Source organism: Cynoglossus semilaevis, chromosome 20, assembly GCF_000523025.1.
Source record: "Cynoglossus semilaevis isolate Cse_v1.0 chromosome 20, Cse_v1.0, whole genome shotgun sequence".
Lineage (NCBI taxonomy): Eukaryota > Metazoa > Chordata > Actinopteri > Pleuronectiformes > Cynoglossidae > Cynoglossus > Cynoglossus semilaevis.
The window spans coordinates 1,387,193-1,408,637 of NC_024326.1; the positions used below are offsets into that span (position 1 = coordinate 1,387,193).

Here is a 21,445-nt window from a genome sequence, read left to right on the forward strand (position 1 = left end):
AAATTATTTTGTTTGACTCCTATATGGTATTAATCTGAGTTTTAATAAATAAGCAGCAAACTGTAAGGCAGTGTGAACGCTTAGCAACAAGCCAAATTTACCCAATCTACAGTGAGGACCGTAAGCAGGAAAATGCTAACAACCACATATTTATTTTAAAAAAGGGTTAGGGTTCTTTCAACTTACCCTTTGTCAGAATGTCGGATGATATCTCAACAAAGCTGGGGATAAAAAAATAAAAATAGTATTAATGCCAACATGGTATCTGCAGTCATAGCATAGTGAAATATTAGTCTGATCTTAGTCTGAAAGCGCAACAAAATGTTTACTTCAGTAAATAACTAATTAGTAAAATAAAGTTAACATAACAAACAAGATTGTGTTATTTAGTACAACAACAAAAAAGTTTTTTCTTGCATTAGGGATTAAAATCTAAACTATAGTTTAATTGTAAAAAAAACGAACTATATTGACTGTAAATACCCATTAATCCCTTTAAACTTAATCGACTTTTTTTCCAGACATGACGTTCACACATGAAGGCAACAAGACTTTCATCGACAATATGGTCAACTTTGAAAAAATGGTGAGATGTCTGTGCACGTTGAAGAGAATGACATTAGTAAATGTGTTTAATAGAATTAAATCTGGAGGAATTCAGGAACTGAACTCATATTGTTAACTCTTTGTGTCATCAGCGTATGATAGCTAACACTATTCGACAAGTGAGGCACTGTAGAGGTCAACCTTTCAGTGAGTAGAAATCCCTTTTTTATGTGGTATTTGTATTTGATGGTTTGACAGACATAAACGTCTCTCCTTACTCTGTCCTTCTTCACTTTAGATCCTGATATATGTCAGCCGAACAAAAACCAAGCAGAGGTCCGAGGCTATGTCAGGAAGCTCTGTGTGATTGACAACCAGAGGGCGCTCACGCAGCTGTCTTACAGGCTGGAGCCTCGACGGACATGAGCTCCACCCTTTTGCACCACCATCGCCCTGTCTGTGATGCTAGCAGTAAAAAAAAAAAAAAAACGAATGAACACACACACACACATTACCTTGATATTTAACACAACTCACTGTTAAGTAGCAAAACAACAACCGTTGTATGGACTATCATAGATCAAAGGACTTATACTGTGCCATTGAACTCCTCCTCCTCCTCTTCCTCCTCCTGGACAAACTGTTCAGCTGCTCTTCTGTTGCTGTGGCTTCATTGTTTGCACCACATTAGCTGTCAATCTGTGGGACCTGTTGGATAGAACTGTAGTGTATAGAACTTTAATCAATATCCTGCATGACTGAACTTTGTTTGCGTTGTGTTCTATACAGTGGACTTCTATCTGAGCGTCCTGTAACGCTGGGTTTCTCTCAGATTCAACCACGTTTACATTATATTGCAGTATCTATGTGTAAAGAAAAAAAAAGAAATAGTCTCCTCACTCCTAACTTAAAAACAAGACAACACAGAACTTACAGTCTACGGTATAACCATGACTCATCGTGTCTGTAGTGAATATTAGAATGAGTATGAGATCTGAAAGCACTTACTACGTTAGGATGTGGTGTTCTTCAGGTAAATATAAATGTCCCTTTACTAGTCAGACCAGTCCAAAGCTACTTCAGAGTATTCGTTGGGTTGAAGTTCTAATAGTGTTAAAATGTCAAACTACTGTAAACCACTGTGTTTTTTTACATACACAAGCCAACGCCCTATGATTATAGATGACCGTATATGAGGACGTTGTTTGTTTAGATCCATTCAGCTCGTAAACCAAACTGTGTTTTATTTCTTAGATCGTTTCAGAGACAGTCACCTGTGGATGGACTGAAAGTCTGATTGTGTTTGGAAACCTTGTCATCTTCCAGCTTGGTTCAGCACGTGTTATTCTTTTGTGTCATGTCGTCGTAGGTACTGACCGTGATCTGGACAAATGTCATTCATTTTTCTGTTTAAACTCAGGAGGTTTCGTTGTAATGCCGTGTGTCAACAACTGCAGCGAGGTTCTCTTCCCTCGGAGGGCGGCCTGTTACTGTACTGTTTGTGTAGTCTGTCTTGTAAATAAAAAAAAAAGCGAATTTAACAGTGGTGATGGTTTGATCAGCCAACTTCAGCTGTTTAGTAAGTGTTATCTGAACAGAAGGAATATGGAAATGACTTTGTTGATTCTTCATTAACATTCATTTTTGTTTTAGGTGTGAATAGTGAGGAGAAAGGCGCCTGCACACCTACATTTAAAGGACAGCTTCTTATCTACTGACTCACGGCTGCCCCCACATGGTAAGTAGTATAAACACAGTACGTACTGTATATGAGGTTTTTTAGATTAGCACAAGTTACTACTTAGGTACTTAGGTAAGTCACTTTAGCCTGGTCATTTGAGTAGTAGCTCTTTAGCCAAAAAAGCATTTGTCTTTTGATGGGAACACACGTCCTCTCCTGGATTTAATTAAGGCCACCGCAGTAACGATGCCTTCACATACAGTACGTGCAGATTCCAACTGGTAAACAGCCATAATTCTCCTGACTCCATGAATCTTTTCACAATATTATTAACTGTAAAAGAAGTCTTTGTTAGTGTGCCCTAAGAAATACTTTTTCTTAACTTTATACCCAAAATTTACCAGGTTAGCTGCTCTTTAAGCAAACATTTCATTTTTTGCACCTTTCCATTGACAAACAGCAGGAGAATCAGATTTTTTCATTAATGATAACCAGTGAAGAAATAACATTAAAAAACATCAGTTGTTATTGAAGAAATAACATTAAAAAACATCAGTGATCAAAAGGAAATCACAGCTTCAGACGCTGAGTCGTGTGCTATTTATGAATTGAACCACAGCGTAGTCTACTTTTACACACCATTACTGTCAACAACTGAGGACTGTCCTAACTTCTCTGAGCTGATCTCACCTGTCACTGCACACATGATGTCACCGGGTCATTCCTGTTGGGTTGAGTAACACACAACCCCCCCGTTCCACCCAGTCTGTCTTCTCTGGTGACTGTGTGTTTTAGCTGCAGCATGTGAGAGAAGGACTTAGTTATCTGTGGCAGTCAACCTCGTTGCTCACTGATTTATTATTTCTGATTTTACACGCCATAGGTTGAAGTTGTACGTGTGTGGTATAGTGCCACCTCCTGGAGTGTATGGAGATCTTTATTTAGCTGCACTTCCATCCAGGAAGAAGAAATACCCTGGATGCCAGTGACCATATTTGAGCACTGTGTCTCCCACAGGCTGACTACAAACTGGAACTTACACACACTCAAAAAAAAAAACCCTCCCTTGCAAGTGTGTGTATATGTGTGTGTGCCTGTTCAGTATTGTAGTTACACTCTATCACCACTACCAGGCAATGTAATACCTCGTGTAGCCATGACGGGGGGCTTTGACTTTCTCTGAGTCACAGCAAACTTCTCTCTCCCTCTCTTTTCCAGCACTTTCTGGTTTCTTCTCCCCTGTCGTCTGACAACATCCTCTCACACTGCTCTCTTAATTCATTCTTTCTTTTCCCACTCTGTCCTTTTGGTGTGAGCTCTGAAGTTCTGAGACTTTTTTTGGAGGGGGAAAGAGCCTTTGAGACTAGTGGAGTAAAAGCTTTCGGGGGGCTGCGTGTGTATGTGCATGTGTGTGTGTGAGTGACTTTGTGAGTCAGTATGCCATGTCGTCCCCTGGCTCGTCGTTTGTGCAGATAAAGCATGAGGACCTGCTCTTCTATGAGAACTGTGGAGGAGGCAGCTTTGGGAGCGTCTACAGAGCTCTTTGGATTTCCCAGGACAAGGAGGTGGCTGTGAAGAAACTTCTGAAGATCGACAAAGAGGTAAGAGGCTGACGCCTACACACACACACACACACACACACACACACACACAAACACCTGTAACAATAATGCGCAAAGCCTCTCAGTGGCAGGGTTGCCAGGTCTGTGTGACAAAACAAGTGCCCAGGGCTCAAAATATAACACTGCCAACAACACTACTGTTGAGGTCTGTGGGTAATGGGGAGTTTTGGAAAAACAAACAAGAATGTTGATTTACAAAGACACAAAATTGCATAATGATAATTGTCATCTTTTTTACTTTAATAACATGAGTTACTTTTTGTTTTATTTAAAAAAGGTTTCTTTTTACATTGAGAGCCTATTTTCAAAAAATGCAACCTAGTTAACGGCTTCCAGCTACAGCTATAATCACTGTGTGTCCAGAGATGCACAGTATGTGCATGTTATGACATTGTTGACTATTTATTTCAAACCACTTATTGTAAACCAATGCAATGTAGTCTATTTTAATGCGTTTTTCAAGCATACATCCTCTGACTTAGTGACCCTCTGAGTTACAAACCCCTCCCCCTCTGTGCACGACTAGAAACATCAAACCAGTATCTGTAATAACATGGAGGTGCAGCCATAGCCACAGGGGGACATCTGTGGACATGTATGTTGATGTGGAGACTTATTTTGGACAACCACCTGCCTTTCACCGTCACGACCCCGTCTGTCGTTAGTTCACCTGTTTCTCTTTCCTGGACCACTGATCAGTGGGGACTGGGAAGACCCCACAGGAGCAGCAGTTCTGGAGATGCTCTATAACCCAGTTACCTTAGCATCACCATTTGGTTCATGTTCTTAATCCATGAGCTGGACCATTGCCCTTTTATCACAAATAAAAGTCCACCCACTGACAGGTGCATTTTCTTCACCTGCCACTAGTCACATGTTAATGTTCTCTTCAAACCCAGCTGATCTCTGACAGGACAGAGTCAGGCCGCGTTCTGCTTAAATTTAAAAGTTTACCTTTGTAGACACAGTGAGTACAGGACTATAGTAGTGAGGAAGAGGAGAATCAGACCACAGAGAGTGCATCTTTAACTCGCCCTCAATGGGCAAAATGTCAGAGTGGTCATTTCATCTAACCAAACTGATGCTATGACTGTGAGGTAATGTTGGAGGTAACAGTTTGTAGATTATTGGTTCTCTACCTGCATGAAGAAGAACTCCTGGACAAAAAGACTTTAAATCAGAACAAATCAGTTCTCATTAATGTCCCTCTGAGCTCATACACCCTCAGTGCCACCTCCTCCTCCTCCACCTCTACTGCTGCTGAGTGTGTGTTTATCTTAAACATACCGGCCTTAGTTCTCCTCCTCCTTGTCTTCTCGTGGAAGGAGAACTTTTATTTATGCCTCCTCTCCTCTCTTGTACGTCTGGACGTGGTGTGTGGTCACTCTGGTGCTGTAACAGCATCCACTCAGGCCGGGCTGCTCCTCCGTGACTGTATGACCCTGACGACGGTCCAAACATAGTTTCCTTCCTTGTTATTGTAGCTGCAGTCGTGCCGCTTCATGAGCGGGTGTCGTGAAATCAGGGCGACCTGTGTGTGGATCCAACACAGCGTATGACAAAGAGGCAATGTTAAACAACGTGATGAAGAATAATAACAAAAAAGTCACTGTATGTATACATAAACTGGAGACACACAGTCACACAGGGAGGAGGGTCGTTTCCTGTTTAGCCCGCTGAACAAGCTGCTACGACTTGTTGACTAGTTCTTTGGTTACTGAGTATTTAAAATTGTATGCTACTAGCTTCAAGGTATTTGATTTTGGCTCTATTGAAAGAGGCTGTAGTATTCTAGTACTGTAGTATTTGTAGGACATAAACGTAGCTTGTCTCCCTCCCCTGCAGTGGGCCAATAATAGTTGTCTAATCATCTAATACACCTTCCGGTAATCATTTATTTTTTTGAAATAAAATATTCAAAAAAGGTAATTTTTAGTTACAGTAACATTCCTGCCTACTAGAAAAAATACTCTACATTAAAGGTTTCACTTTACATTATAATTTATGTTATGCTTGAAATGTGTATAACTTTTAACATGCATTTAATAACCGTCAATTAATTCCTAATTTTCCTGTTTCCTAACGTGTTAGCAGCAGCGCTCCATAACACTGTCTCCTTCATACGCAGCATCATTGGCCAGAGTGCAGCTCATCGAAGGAGAGCTACAGCTCCAGTCGTTTACTGACACACTTGTCAGAGAAATGGAGCGGTGCACATTAAGGTTCCATTCAAACAGGAGGGCAAAAATAAAAGCCTGAAATATTTAGTAAATTGTCCTGAAGAAGGCTTTTACTGCCCTTGAAAGATACTTCATAGTTTATTCTGTCAAACTGCAGTAAATTGGAGGCGTCACCAAAACATGTTTTTTTTTCAGAAATAAACCAGGAGGATAGCTAAGAGTTTTAGCCAAACTAAAGTCACCTTTGTTTAAACTATGCTGGAAACGATGATCCGTCAACAAATAAGCAACTTTTAAAAAGTTAACCAAAAAATGTTTCTTTGTTTTTCAATTTAAATTTTTTTATTTTTGGTTTTTATTGCAAATATCTCTGTAGGAATCTCTCACGTATCACAAAGGTTACTAATGCAGAGGTTATGACCAACAGTAAATGTCGCTTCAGATTAATGGTATGTTTGTCGCAGCAGTGTGAAAGGTCTTTGTTTGGAGACTCATCCTCTGGTATGAGGAAGGTTCAGACCTGAGTTCAGACATCACAGAGCCACTCTGTGGATTTATGATGATCCCTGGCAGCCGGTCAAAGTTAGAGAATGAGTATTCTTACAGACGAACCTCTCCTGAAGTCGGTTGATGACTCATTTGTTGCTGTTTCTCTCTCTATCATCTCCTCTCCTCCTGGTCCAGGCTGAGATCCTCAGTGTCCTGAGTCATAAGAACATCATTCAGTTTTATGGAGCGGTGCTGGAATCCCCCAACTATGGCATTGTCACAGGTCAGACTTCAGATGATTGTATGCATGTGTGTGGAAGAGAGAAAGACAGAGAGGCTCATTAATCAGTTCCAGTGTCCTCATAAGAACACACAGTCTAAACACACACTTATTTATTTATTAATGTGCTTCTGAAAAAGAATTAGCTTTAAAAAAACAAAAACAAACAGAATTGTTGAGCTGTATATATATAAAAAAAGTAAATTATCAAACAAAAACAAACAGAATTGTTCTCACAGAAGCTGTATATATATATAAAAAAAGTAAATTATCAATATGAAAGTAATCCTACTAATATATAGTACTTACTGTACATGATCGTGGATCATAAATGTTTTTTGTGGTAAGAAACAGTCGCAAAATTACCTAAATTTATATTTGCATGTACTGTGGATCATAAATGTTTTCTTTTGTGGTAAGAAACAGTCGCACAATTACCTAAATTTATATTTGCATGTACATACATTCAAAAATACTGTTTATACTACATTACATTCAAGACTTGTAATTGTTAGAAAATGTTTTCAATCATTTATTTGCTTAATTTTTTTTTTTAAACTTGAATTAGCAATACGTTGTAACTCTAATGTTTCGGTAAAAAAATACAAAAGTAATGCTGATATTTAACTTAAACATTCCATAAGAAATACTTGAAATACTTTCAAATACTTTGAGGAAAAATAACAACTTCCTGCTTAGCCAAAATGTTGAGACATTTATTTATAAAAAATACATTAAATGTACAGTTTCTGTATAACTGTGTATATATATATATACTGTATATATAAAACTTCTGTATCTATACAGTATATCATTACAGCAACTGATGATTTAAAACCGTACAACACGTACTGTAAGTTAATCACTACATTTGTTGATAAAAACAATGGACAAATTAGATCAAAATAGTCAAAGTAATTTGTTCTTACAAAATAAAGGAAAAAACAAACTGTTGTGCAGAGTTGATACAAAAACAAGGACAAATCCAGTATAAACCAAGGCTGCCCAGTTGTGGAAAAGGTAAAAAGTGTGTGTGTGTCTATATTCTTTTTATTAGTTTATATTTGAACCTGAGAGTGCCACTCACACTCGTTAGCACATGCTCGGATGGCCCACCAGTGTTTACGTGTGTGTGCTTTTAAGTCTCGGCGTGCACTCTCGATGCTGGGTCCTCCTGCCTGTCCTGGCAGGACATCTGTAACTGAGACCAGTGTGTTTGGATCTGCTAGGAACTCTGATAACAGTCCCATGAACAAAACGAAGCCGCCGTGACACAAGATGGCAAACTGGTGCAGCAATGGTTACGGCTGCAGTTGAAGTTTTGGTTACAGTCAGTGTAAAAAAATACTAAGATGAAGTCACTTAAAAAAGAAAATACAATGACCTCTGTTAGAAAATGCTGACATCTAGTGTAGATTTATGTAAATATCTTCCTGTACAACTGTTATTTTCACATATTTTCACAGAATATGCCAGTGGGGGGTCACTGTACGAGTACCTGTCCAGTGAGCAGAGTGAGGAGATGGACATGGAGCAGATCATGACCTGGGCCATACAGATGGCCAAAGGTAGGAGCCAGGAAGTGGTCCACAAATACTGTGTGATGAAAAGATGTGCAGAAGGAAAGAGAACTACAAACTATTGTAGCTAGGGATCGAATAATACTGCAGTAATACTACATGTGCACATGTGTAAGTGTTACATTTTTGTTACAAGTTAGGAAGATAACACCTCTAATGATGGTGCAGGAGATTTACTTCTGACAACCATGGACTAGTTTCACCCAGCAGAACAAGTTCCTCACACATTAGGGCAGAATAGTTTAGGCTCGGACTTGATGCTATAAACATAAACACAAATGGCATAATGGCCTGCAGTGACCCTGGCCCTGAGCTGCTTGTCGGGGTGAGGGCTGCAGCAGGTGGGCTACTGCTCTGCTCTGGGCTCGGCAGTTGTTTAAAGGGTTCTTAAATGTTCACTCGTGACTATGCAGTGATAGAATGCACAGGTTTACTACATACAGTAGCATGTAGTAAGGGTTATACTAAGGAGAACCTGGGTGTAACTGCTGTTCTGTTTGTCAGAAATATAGTTTTCTGTCTGTTGGTAAACAGAAGATTATTGGAACTGAGAGGAAATGTCTGACTACTGCAATACTTCTCACCTCAGTTTGATGTAAAACACTGTATACAGTTAATTGCTGATTTGTGGAACTGGTTTTAAAGCAGCAACGATGAACGTAGACACAGGGGGTCTGAACTGACATACTGTACATCAATGTCCATGTCACTCAGCTACGCTAACACAGTGGTAACATCATAGTCTAGGACATAATAACATAGGAAGAGTCTGACTTACCCCTGGGAGCCGTAATGAAGGGCAGAAAGTTCCTAAAAAACAACACAAATGAAAGACAGTGAATGTAGCACAGTCCATTGTCTGAAATTTAAATGCATGAATTTATTTATTTTTATTATTTATTATTATACTTTTTATTTGTGATGATTGAGTTGAGTTTTAATATTAGAGTTAACAATATATCAACTCCAATCTGATCTATTTTTAATTAATATAAATGTCCATTATTATAGTATATAGTATTTTACACATCAATGTTTTATTTAGTAAATAATCCAGAATAAAACTAGAACAGAATTCAAATAATAACAAGTATTTACTATGACTATTACATCATAAAACATGTTGCTGATTGTTTGTATTTGATGACATTTCAGGGATGCATTACCTCCACGCAGAAGCTCCAGTCAAAGTCATTCACAGAGACCTCAAGTCACGAAACGGTAACATTTGACCTGATTTTCAATGGTTCCTACACTCTGTTACCTGTCAGGGATTGACATTGTCTTCTGTCCTTCACAGTGGTGATGACAGCAGACAATGTGCTAAAGGTTAGTAACAGTAACTGTGAGTTTACAGAACGTGTTCGTAAATGTCCACGACTTCACCCTGCTCTCAGCTTTTCCTCACTTTTCCTTTGTTGGAATTCCAGATTTGTGATTTCGGTGCATCCAAGTTCCTCACTCACACCACTCACATGACTGTGGTGGGCACTTTTCCCTGGATGGCCCCTGAAGTCATCCAGAGCCTGCCTGTGTCTGAGACCTGTGACACCTACTCCTATGGTGTGGTGAGTCAGCACTCTAAGAACCTGCAGCAGTTCCCCGCAATTCACTCATGACGTCCTTCCGACATCATAACAAATAGTTCCGAAAATATACTACACATATATATATATATATATATATATATATATATATATTCCCGTCAGCACTGCAGTGTGGGTCGTTTTTCTTTTTTTAGTGTGTCACTCAAGGCAAACCCAAGAGACTGGAAGAGCCTGCAGTGAGGGCTGCGTTAAAGCAGCATCATTTCTGTTTGGAAACAACCTGGTAACTCAATCAAAATGTTGGTAGTTGCTGACTTGACCATAAACCATAGAAACGTGAACATAAAAAGGCCAGAAAAACGACTCCCAAACCAGAGAGGTGAATTTTTGTCACCATGTGAATGCAGCACAACATGCATCACGCTTTTGTAAACAAAGTGAAGTGACATTGTTTTATCAGTTCATTAACATTGTTGTCGTTCTGTTCTAATAAACTGTATTTTATATACACGTCTAACCCATACTCTCATCCTTACATCTTTTAAGCAACTGGATTTAAGTATTATTGTTGCTATGTTGTTTCATTATGGAGTCAGAGTCGGTATTGAACGACTGACTGCTGTGTCTGTGTCTGAGCAGGTGCTATGGGAGATGCTGACTCGGGAGGTTCCTTTCAAAGGCTTTGAAGGGCTTCAGGTTGCATGGCTGGTAGTGGAGAAACAAGAGGTAACACACTGTGACACACACTGTGACACACACACACGCACGCACACACTCTGTGCTGCCGGCATCTTTTTGAAGCATCTAGACCCGTTGGAGAAGGCTGCAGAAACAATGCAATGCTCTCATGGTTTCCACTGTGAGCTGGTGAGGCTAAGGCTGGGTATTTTTAGGCCTGATGTCAGTCCTCTGCTCTTGTAAGGCCTGGATACACAGGAGTGGAGCAGAGCCAGGCTCTCTCTCTCTCTGTGTACAGGACACACGCACGCCCCAAAGACTTCAGTGATATGACGGCAGATTCTAGAAGTTTATGGAAGGTGGTGGATGATGCCTATACTGTGTATGGGTTTCCAAATCCTCTTCAGCCGCCCCCTCTCCCTCCCACACACACTCTCACACACAAAGTGGGGGCCAGCAAACAGTGCTGAGAACATGATTCCTGCGTAGCTGTTGGCTAAACTCCAAATAGCCTCCCTAAATAACTCACTGTCTCTCTTTTCCCTTCCATGTCTCCCACTGATTTTCCCCTTCACTGCTACACCTCACCCTGACCCTGTGACTTGCCCTCTCTTCACTCAGTGATATTTTAGGATTAATCCCCACAGAAAACTGTTTCCATTTGCTGCACGTCACCGTGAGTCTGTCTGGACTCATTCAGACCTTCAGTGAAGCCTGACGTCTCAGTCCAGGGTCTTTATCCAAGCGGCTGCAGTGTGTCAACAACACACAGTCATTTCATGTCAATATTACACTGTGTAATATTGTCATATATGCATCACGATGAGGACATCCTTGCACCCTTCTCTCACAGATCCTTACACTAGAACTGAGCATGTCACCTAGAGCAGTGATTCTTAACCCTAGAGCTGTGGCCCAAACTTGACCCACTAGCGCCACCTAGAGGGCAGGATAAAACATTCCGTTTTGCACCTGTGCACATAAGACACCAGAGAAGGTCTTAAACAAGCACCAATATGCACAGAAGACTGTCTTTTTCTCTGTGCTAGCTATAGCAAAAATTAGAGAGACGATAAATAATGTAAACGAACGTCACTGCTTATTCCTAGTATTATTGTTTTCACTGGATTTTAAACTACTACGTGTATTGTGTTTGTTTCTTGTTATGCAGAGACTGACCATCCCCACCAGCTGTCCAGTCAGCTTTGCTGAGCTGATGAGGAAATGTTGGCAAGCAGATCCAAAGGTAAGATCAAAAAGAATAGAAAGAATTAGATTCCGTCAGATTAAAATCCATCCAAAGACATTTAAGGTCAATATTAAACCTCAAAAAATCTGTGCTGCCTTAATCTGGAGCAGGCACAGGTCACTGGGCCTGATGCCCACGGTGTTTTGCCATGACTTGCCTGTTGAATTTGCCTTTACCCAGTAACAGTATCCCTGTATAATGATAAGGTAATAAAACAGATATGGCAGGAAGCTGACTTGGCCTCTGTGTCTGCATGTACACACAGGAGCGTCCACAGTTCAAGCAGGTGCTGGCAACTCTGGAGACCATGGCCAATGACAGCAGACTACCGGACCAGTGTAATTCCTTCCTACATAACAAGGACCAGTGGAGGTAAACACACACAGTTTACAGGAAACACACAGCATCTCTAGATAATAATAATAATACATAGATATATATGTATATCTATGTATATCTCAGGACTTTGAATGGATTCATCATGAGCTCCTACAGTGTCATGCTACCATTTACACACACTGTGGGAAATAGTTCTTTTCACCAAAGTATCTCAAGCTCAAAATACCATCCTTATGCCTCACCATGTACTTGTGGAGGCTTTCACTTCAGCTCAGATGTCCGGTTTGCGTCAGACCAGCCTCACAGAGCACTTGACACTGAGTAGGGTTGAATTGTGAGGGTGTGCAGTGAGTAGTTTGACAGAAGATTCTACTGCACACGCAAACATCAACATGCGAAGTAATGACCAAACTCTGAGGATTATGGGCCAACTAAAAGCTGGTGTGATCGACCTGCTGTCGTCGTCTGTTTGACTGTCAGTTAATCTGAGTTACTCATGATGAATCCACGGCAAACCTGTGTTTAATCAGACCGGTCATTAATCAGACATTAGTTTGACAGCCATAACGATAATGCATTAAGATGATCTTCTCTGTCATTCACTTCCTGTGATCCTCATTCAGAGGACAGACTGCTGAGTCCATTTCTTATACATCATCTAGTTTTACACTTTTCATATTCAAACGGTTGCCGCTCATTTACTACTGTGACACATACACACATTTACACACAGCTCTGTAGACTGTAATGCTCAGGAGAGAAGCTGAATGTGTGACCCTGTGCTCTGCACTTGAGTCTATAATAAGCTCTCTGGAAAGAGTCCATGAAAGAGATTCCTCTGCTCCACCGTGCCCCGGCTTCAGGGGAACAACAGGCGACTCAGGGGAGAAGTGGGAGAAACAAACTGCAGAAGTGTATTTTCTTAGGCGTGTGTAAAAGCCAAAACACAGACAACGTAGGAAAACGAGAGTGGACAGATGACAGGGGTGAGACGAGGAGAGAGAGAGAGAGCGAGGAACGGGGAGCGAGGAGTGGTGGACGGAGCAGAGGAGAGGTGGTGTGAGATTCTGTGCATATTTAACATGAGTACAGCAAGGCAATCAATTCTGAGCCTAGTTGGAGCTTTGGGTGGAGGTGGAACAACTTGAACAAGCAGAGGAGACAACGAAGTGGAGGAGGAGGGAGAGGAGAGGAGAGTGGAGGAGGTGAGGGGTGAGTGAAGGAACCAAAGGGGTGGGATGAATGAATAGGGAGGTATAGAGGGGACATAGGAGGAGCAGGGGGGAGGTATGGCCGTGTCTCTGTCTATATTTAGTTGTGTGAGATCTGATTGTTTGTGAATGCATGTTTATAGATACACAAAAATTCCACAGTGACCTCTTGTGGACACTTGTAGAACTGGAACCAAACGTAGATGAATTTAGAGCAAAATAACTCGTTTCAATGTTTCAACCTTAGAGAGAGGCTGCTCTATTAAACAAATGATTTCAGCAATAGTTTTACATGCAAGGAATATGTTACAACGCTGTTCTTTAATATGAATAGGATCAGAAGGAAAATTAATCTTCAGTGACAGGGTGTTTAGTTTTAGTCAATTGATTTGCACATTTCATGGATCATCTGGTAGCCTCCACTGCATGTCTTCTGGAAAAAACCCTTTTCCTCACTTTCAAGCATATTGATTGCACAAGCACCACCTTATGGCCATTTTGCATCATTACAGGTGTGAAATTGAAGCAACCCTGGAACGTCTTCGAAAGCTAGAGCGGGAACTTTACTCCAAAGAGAAGGAGCTAGAGGAGAGGGAGAGGAGGCTCAGACTGTGGGAGGAGAGGCTGATGGAGCGGTCCAACATGAGCACCAGTCCTACATCCTTACTGATGGAGCGCTCCAACATCTCCCCGGTGAGTACCCACAACATTTCACATTATAGAATTCAATCAAGGTTGTATACTGTGGGTGTGACAGAAGGTAAAGCAGATGGGAGCTGAATCTTCTGGGTGTGGTTTCTAAGAGAGCCTTACAGGGTGATAGGTTGTGTCTTAGTCCACCTCTGTTGAGTGATGTTTTTTCCAGGTTGTCAAAAATTGCTTCTTTTACCCCTCTCTCACACCATCTGTCTTCTCTGGCCGAAACATACACCTCAAGGACAAAACACACTCCTTAGAGGACAACGATGTCCACATTTTGGCCAGGGAAGACAGATGTCGTCTTCTTGAGAAAACTTCTTGCCTAACTGAACTCTTCAACCTTGACATTGTAGAATTGTTGAGAGCCAACAGCCCAGCTAATTCAGTAAAATAAAATGAACATTCTTCACTTCTTCTTCTTCTTCCTGTCTTTGACAGTTCTTCACACCACTGTCCATCGGTTCCTCTGGTTCGTTCTTCCGCTCTCACTCTCAGGACTCTAACAGCACAGGAATCAGCAGTGCTGGTGTTAGTTCTCTCCTTCGCACCCTCAGCAACGGCGATACAGAGCGGGGGAGTAGTACAGGGGTGGAAAGGAGCATGAGCTCCCTTGAAGGTGGCAGATTCCACGCCATGCTTCGAGGGCTGCATGGGAGGTTTGGAGAGGATGACGAGGAAGAGGAGGGAACCCTGGAGGACAAAAGCTGGGGTCAGCAGGAGAGACACGACAGTGGGAGTATGGAGGGAGGAAGAGTGCAGGTAACACTCAGAAGCTATCCAGGAGGTGTAGTGGAGCGGGAGGAGAGGACATGGGAGGGGGACAGAGAGAAGGGAGGGAGGCAGAGGAGCCGGGTCACAACTATAGTTCGAGGGTACTCGGGAGGATTTGGAGAGGCAGAAGGGGAGAGGGATAAGGAGGGAGGATGGGAGATAGAGAAACTGGGGGACAGACTCAGTGAGAGGGGGGTGGAAGGAGGGATAGAAGGAGGGCGCCTCCCTACCATGTTTAAGGGGCTCCATGGGAGTTTGGGCGGCTTGGGGGACATGCTGACCTTAGACATGGATGAGATGGAGGGCATGGACAGACTAGGAGACATGGACATGAACATGAACATGGGGGAGCTTGGGGTGAAGATGGTAGGTCACGGGGTCAGAAGTGAGCTCGGAGTCCGGGGTCGTAGGAGCGACATGGGAGTCATAGTCCAGGGGATGAAAGGTGACGTCAGTGAGGCCATCAGCCAGAAGGTCAGAGGTGAAGTGGGCGTCCTCGGCCACTCGGGGGTGCAGGTGAGCATGCGGGCTTCGTCCAATCAGAACTCTGTGAAGAGCTGCAGCGTACGGCACGGAACCAAGATCAACATGGCCACGGCTGCCATGGACATGATGGAGCTGGACTGGTCCGACAGCGACTAGGAAACAACACACCGAGGCCAAACTAGAGATTTCACTGGTACACACTTTTCTTTTTGTTACTATTTTTTATGGAATGAATGAAAACTCCACCCACGTGTACTGTGAAGTAGGAAAGATTCAACAGACGTTTGTCTTGTTACAGCTGACAGAATGATTTCACCTGTGTAATTGAATGTGTTGTTAGAACTGATGCTTAACATTCTGTATGAGGTACAAGTGTTGGACAAAACTCACTTGAACACCGCTCTAATGAAGCAGCACTGATGTCAGATTTTACCCCCCCACCCCACCCCTTTCTTCTGCCTATACCTTAGTTTGTAGATTTGGTTTGTTCAGAATAGGCTTTGACTTTTATCAGTTCTAACTGTGATCTACTGCGTGAACCTATTGGCATTTTCTGTCTGTATATTTTATCATTTTTCAATAAAAAGAAAAGAAAAATGACTCGTGACTTCTGTGTGTGTTTACCTTTCAATCCCCGTCTCCTTGTTGATCTTCAGACACTGAGAAGCAGGGCCACTCCAGCCAGTACCCACTTTGCGGGACGCTCACGAGTCTTTAGGCTAAAAGTCCAAACATAAGTGGGCCCTCTGATCTTGGTCTTGTAGAGAGGACACTCGTAGATATTCCTAGTCTCGTGGCGATCACTGGGAACAGCTCGGACCGAGATCACAGGCATGGGCGGGGTCAGATCTTTCAAACGAGCCTCGGTGATGACGCCAGCCTGAATGTCCCATCTGGCACCTGTGAAGGTAGCATCAAAAGTAACATGGCGTCATTCTGCGCATGCATTCAATTTCAATCTGATTCATTTTACACATTATTGTTTTGTCAGTAACATGTTCATTTCGACAAGTATGAAGTGTATTTACCCTCCATGTAAAGTCCGTAGACATACGCCCCCTCTCTTGCAGGCTGATTGAACTCCTCCTTAAACTTCTTGGTCACGTCCACTGTCAGTTTCACTTTATCCAGTGGCCACTCATTCTTCCGCGCCAGAGACTGCATTACAGCTTTAAAGATATGTGGGGATAAATGTTGACATGAGGTGGACCAGTGGGAAAAAACAAAGCGGATTACTAATAAAGAGGCACACAAACAAGTCTGGACACCAATTAAGATTTAAAAATGTAAGGCAGGGGTTTAAACACACACCATTTAGGGGTGTCAGCCTTCCTTATTTTGTTGCGTATGTGTGAGTGTGGGGTTGAACCTGTGAGTGTGCCTGATTGGTGAGATGTGTGAAACATCTCCCAGGGAGCCTGCTGATTAGTTCTGCCAGGAACTTCTAAGAGACCAGATGTTGGGGGGACCTGTTTGAACCTCTTTCAGTCAGAACATCAGCAACATGGTGCTGATTTCAATAAAGCTTTAAAAAGGTTGTTACTGTGTTGGAAGATGGTTACACTTCGAGGCTGGTTTGTCCTGTTTTGACCAGTTAAGAACAATGACATCTTAAGGCCTAAATCTTTAGGAATTGTTAACAAATAAACTCTTAATATGGCTGCTATGGTTCTGCCACATGTAGAATAGATGATAACTTCAGTGAACATATGACTAGTCATACAGCATCTAGATACGGTGTTATTTTCATAAAATACACAAAATAATCCGTAAAACACTGTAAAATGCTGCTCAGTAAATGTCTGTTTTCTTTACCAGTGCATGTGTGTTTACCTGTGAGGAAAGACTGTGGATTAAAAAGTCCAGACAACCAGACGACACTTGGTAGAGACAAGTCCTGAGTCCAGCTGTCCAGCTCTTTGCAGCGCTGCAGCACGTCATTGTACCTGACACACACACACACACACACTTGTTTACAGTCTGTTGTCTGTAGTCTGGTCCAACAACATATGATATACAGTACAACCTCTCTACCCACCATATAGCCAGGCTGTAGGTGGAAGGATAAGCTAGCTTTGTCCAAGTGTCGGGGACATTATCAAAGAACAAGGCCGTCTGCAGCTTCTCCATTTCAGAGGAGATGGCAAGTTCACCCTGTGTTTGAACATAACCATTAGAGTTAGCATTAGACCAAGAAGTCATCCTTATCATCAAAACACACTGAGCGAGGGTTCAGACACAGCCCCGTCGTAAAGTACCTTCAGTCCGAGGTCCAGTTCTTTGAGCGAACGTCGTATTTCGGAGATGAGAGTATTCATGCGCTCACACTCCTGGAAACAGACCAGGATGTATGGAGAACGCTCCGCCGTTTTCGAGGTGATGTCTGACATATTGTACTCCTCTGGTAACTTCTCCAGAACCTCGTCCAATATTGTTTTCACCTGCAGCAGAGTGAGGTGAGTACTAGTACGTGTTGACTTGAAGGTGGAAACTAAACCAACCCAAACTGACCTTCTCCTCCAGGGTCTGTGAGGCCCCCTCACCCATCACCGCATCAGGAGACTGCAGCTCCAGCAGTGTGTGAAAAAGTTTATCTGATGTCACCGTCAGGAATTCAATTTCGGCATTGGGGTGCAACCCATAATGCACTGGGCTCTCGTGGGGCAGCATCTCATCTATGAAGTCATGGTAACCCTGTGGGGAATGAAGGAAAATATGAACTAAATGTACTAACTCTTATTAACAGTTCTGTCTAACAGAATCTAACATGAGATTCTATTCTTACCTGATAGTCCAGATTGGAGGGGACAAAGAAGCCTGCACCCAGGGTTAGCTTCCGGTCAAACTGATGAAACAACATAAATGAGAATTTGACCTGTGGATTCTGTAAGTCTACATTTGACAGTAAAGTCCAAATGTCCTCACCTGGTTGGGCTGCATGTATTCTTCCAGGTACGTCCTACAAAGTCGTCTGTCCCAGTCGTCGGTGATGTGTCCTCCGTACATAATCTCCCCAAACAGATACCTCAGGTCCTCCCAGGGCACCTTCAACACGGTCACCATAGTAAAAATCATCCTGTCCTCAGTTCTGGGGGGAAAAAAACTAAACTGAACTCACCTGTGCGTTGGCCTCCAGGTAGTTGTAGAGGACGTTCACTGATATGGTCAGATCTCCGGTGTTGAAGGGATATTTTTTGTTCCATCCCTGAGGACCAAACTTTCTTCTCTCTGCCACACAGGCATGAAAGTAGCACAGGGAGAAGAGGATGGTCTTAAACTCCTGCTCACGACTGCACTGGTCCAGCATGTCCTACAAGTTGGACACACATTAATACATCAGTACATGTTAGACATAAAAAAAAACACACAAGCATTTACTACACACTTACCTGGTCAAAGTTATCCAGAGCTGAATGCAGGTTAGCGTGCATTCCAGTAGGAGGTTCATTGGTGATCTTGATGGCGTTCTCTAGAATTCCCTGATTAAAAATGAGCAGGAAGGAGTGCCACCATTAAAGCAGAGCCTAATGATGTCACTGCATGTGGAGTGAAGCTCTACCTGAGGGATGATGTGGTCCTGAGGTGTTGGTGCAGGCTCGGCGCTCATGAACACTCTGTAGTCAGGATGACTGTCTGCACAGCAGCGCTCCAGGAGCTTCTCCAGTGAACCCAGCCACCGACCAACCAGGTGGATGTTCTGCCACGTAGAACAGAATGCAGAATAATCGTGTTTTTCTTCAAAAGCTAAGGCGTTAACGTGCCATCTCTGAAATCATCCAAACCTGCAATATGACCCAGTGACCCTCCTTGGCTGCCTTCTCCATGGCACTCTCAGCCACGGCCTCTTGACCTTGACCCAAGGACACATTGTGAAGCTTCCCGAGGTCAATAGTAAAACCAAGCTTGCTTCCTACATAAAACAGATACATTTGTATATTGACTGAGGTCAACTTGGCCCTGACCTCAAGTAGTTCCACTCATTGAAACATACTTAGACTTTTACTGTCACTCAGTATAAAAGAAAGTATTTTGTGTGTTTTGTGCAGGCAAACTGTGTGGATGTTTGCATTTAGTACCCAAAGACTCCACATCTTTGAGTGGATCAACTCCAGGAGAGAGGATGAAGACGACAGGTGAAGCTGGACCACTCTCTTTGAAGGACTTTGCAAACTCAGTTTTCCGACCCTCTGTGTATTTAACTCCGAGTTTCTCTTCCACAAAGTTCCTAAAACAGACATAGTCTGAAACTGTTAAAGAAAACTGCCTTAACCTTTTAGAAATAAGTGTGTATTCTTTGTGGGTGGGGCAGACATATTGTGTGTACTTCACCTAAGGGCGTAGGTCATTCTGTCAGGTCTCAGGGCTCTCATCATGATGAGCTTCTGCAGGGAGCTTTTTCCTTTCCATTCCTGAGGAAACTTCTCCTTCTCTGGAGACTCCGACTCCACCAGTTTCTTCCAGCGTTTTGGAGATCCCTCGATATCCCGGTCCAGACCTCGGAATTCATCCGTGAAACTCATTACCTGCTCAGATAAAAAGAAACCCAAAACAGTGTCAGGTGTAATTAACTTCTGAGAGCTGACGAACCCTCTTTGTACCTTAATGGCGCTCCATGCTGAGTTGGACAGAAACTCAACGGGGCTGACGTACTGGTGGTCGATGTTGAAACGAAGCAGGAAGTCCAGCTCTCTCACATCTATCTCTTTACTCATCAGGAGCAGCTGGCAGATAGAGAAAAAAAAACAAAAAACACTCATGGTCAAAAACACAAACGCTGACGCTCAGTGGCAGTGCCTCACACAGACTCACACCTGAAAGGCCAGCTGTGCAGTGAAGGTCAGCTTGTCTCTCTCAAACAGGCCCCTGCTGATGTAGTTGAAGGAGGAGTAGGTGACACAGTCGATCAGGGTGTGGACTCTGATCTTCACGTCCTCAAAGGGGTCTGCCATCTCCACAGCTTTGTGAAAAACCACGTTGAAGGCCTGTGGAAAGTACGGATGGTCCTTAAATCTGAACAGTGAGTCATTTCTTAAACGGTCGGTTCTTTTAGCGACTTTCACACCCTGTAATCTAAACTGTCGGAGTTCTCAACTCTCTCCAATCCCATTACCTTGAGGCTGAACTGATACATTGGATTTATCTTGTTGAGATCGTTCATGATAAAGTAGAGAAGAGAGGCTCTGACAGCAACGGGCCGGTAATGTTCTCTGGCCTCGTTTATCTTCACTTCATTCACTTTAGCTTCCTGGACCTGAGAGTACAGAGACAGACAGGACAGAGAGACAATGGAGGAGAGAGACGGTGAAGCCAAAAAAGTTAAACGTACTGTGAAACACATGTTACTCTGATATTCTCCAATCCCCACTTAACATATTTTGGAGCTCAAATACATCAGTGTTACCTTCATCTCAATCTCAGCAGCAGTGTGTTTGGTGGTCTCCAGCCTCTCTACCAACACGTTGTCACCCAGGAAGTTACTGTCGGCAGCAGACAACCTGGTCAGGAGCTCGTCCTCCAGGAACTTCAGCTCAATCTTGAACATGTTCTGCTGTTTGGTCAGTTCAATCTGCAGGGACATTAGACAAATGTGGTATGATTTAAAACACTAGTTGACCTGTGTGAGTTAAATTCATTTAAATCACAGCCATTTGACCCACCTTGAGTCTCTCCAGGTCTGGTCTCTCCTGATTTACGACCTGGGCCAGGAGCTGGTCCTCCAGTCCATCTCTGGTCACAGTGAAATTTATCAGTGTGGTTTGAGCCTGAATCTCTGGTTTGTAGTGAGGGTTGGCCAGTTTAGTGTGAAGGATCAGTCTGAAGCTTGGGTGGAAGAAACACTCCTTGTCTCCAACTTTGATACAACTGAAGTAAAGAGAGAAAATGCAGGGAGATGAGAATGCTTCTAACGTTCTCTTTAGATGCTCACTCACGTTTGTGTGTGTGGTCATTACCTGCCCTTCTTGATCGTGTGTCGTCCCAGCAGAGGGTCAATAACAGGGTCAATGGTCTCCTCAAGGTTCTCAATGAGGACCGTGTCCCCGGCCACTACAGCCTGTTCTATTACATCTACGTACCTGAAAATAAAAT

The 21,445-nt window shown here is 42.8% G+C and overlaps 3 protein-coding genes across 5 annotated transcripts in view; 2 read left to right on the forward strand and 1 right to left on the reverse strand.

The window, feature by feature from the left end:
- Positions 1-1,039, forward strand: part of LOC103395904 (rap guanine nucleotide exchange factor 4-like) — a 17,389-nt gene extending 16,350 nt beyond the window's left edge. For all 3 annotated transcript variants that reach the window (XM_008333755.3, XM_017042570.2, XM_025052497.1), the window contains 3 exons: positions 522-586; positions 699-753; positions 845-1,039. In XM_008333755.3, the coding sequence (XP_008331977.1) occupies positions 522-586; positions 699-753; positions 845-972 (248 nt within the window). In that variant the 3' untranslated portion in view covers positions 973-1,039. The remainder of the gene's footprint in view (positions 1-521; positions 587-698; positions 754-844) is intronic.
- Positions 1,040-2,787: 1,748 nt separating this feature from the next.
- On the forward strand, positions 2,788-15,905 carry map3k20b (mitogen-activated protein kinase kinase kinase 20b). The gene is made up of 11 exons (XM_008333757.3): positions 2,788-3,828; positions 6,714-6,801; positions 8,265-8,366; positions 9,534-9,599; positions 9,679-9,707; positions 9,809-9,946; positions 10,565-10,651; positions 11,775-11,849; positions 12,118-12,224; positions 13,915-14,095; positions 14,540-15,905. The coding sequence occupies exons 1-11, from the start codon at positions 3,670-3,672 to the stop codon at positions 15,512-15,514; spliced, it is 2,007 nt and encodes a 668-aa protein (XP_008331979.1). The 5' UTR covers positions 2,788-3,669; the 3' UTR covers positions 15,515-15,905.
- A 69-nt stretch (positions 15,906-15,974) lies between these two features.
- The window catches only part of dnah9l (dynein, axonemal, heavy polypeptide 9 like), a 28,988-nt gene continuing 23,517 nt past the window's right edge, over positions 15,975-21,445 (reverse strand). The window contains 19 exon segments of the mRNA XM_025052399.1: positions 15,975-16,258; positions 16,387-16,527; positions 17,192-17,304; positions 17,397-17,512; positions 17,617-17,799; positions 17,870-18,052; positions 18,144-18,203; positions 18,284-18,403; positions 18,477-18,668; positions 18,748-18,837; positions 18,918-19,055; positions 19,141-19,268; positions 19,435-19,583; positions 19,688-20,079; positions 20,170-20,340; positions 20,469-20,609; positions 20,760-20,924; positions 21,016-21,220; positions 21,310-21,432. Coding sequence (XP_024908167.1) covers positions 16,011-16,258; positions 16,387-16,527; positions 17,192-17,304; positions 17,397-17,512; positions 17,617-17,799; positions 17,870-18,052; positions 18,144-18,203; positions 18,284-18,403; positions 18,477-18,668; positions 18,748-18,837; positions 18,918-19,055; positions 19,141-19,268; positions 19,435-19,583; positions 19,688-20,079; positions 20,170-20,340; positions 20,469-20,609; positions 20,760-20,924; positions 21,016-21,220; positions 21,310-21,432 — 3,058 coding nt within the window. The 3' untranslated portion in view covers positions 15,975-16,010.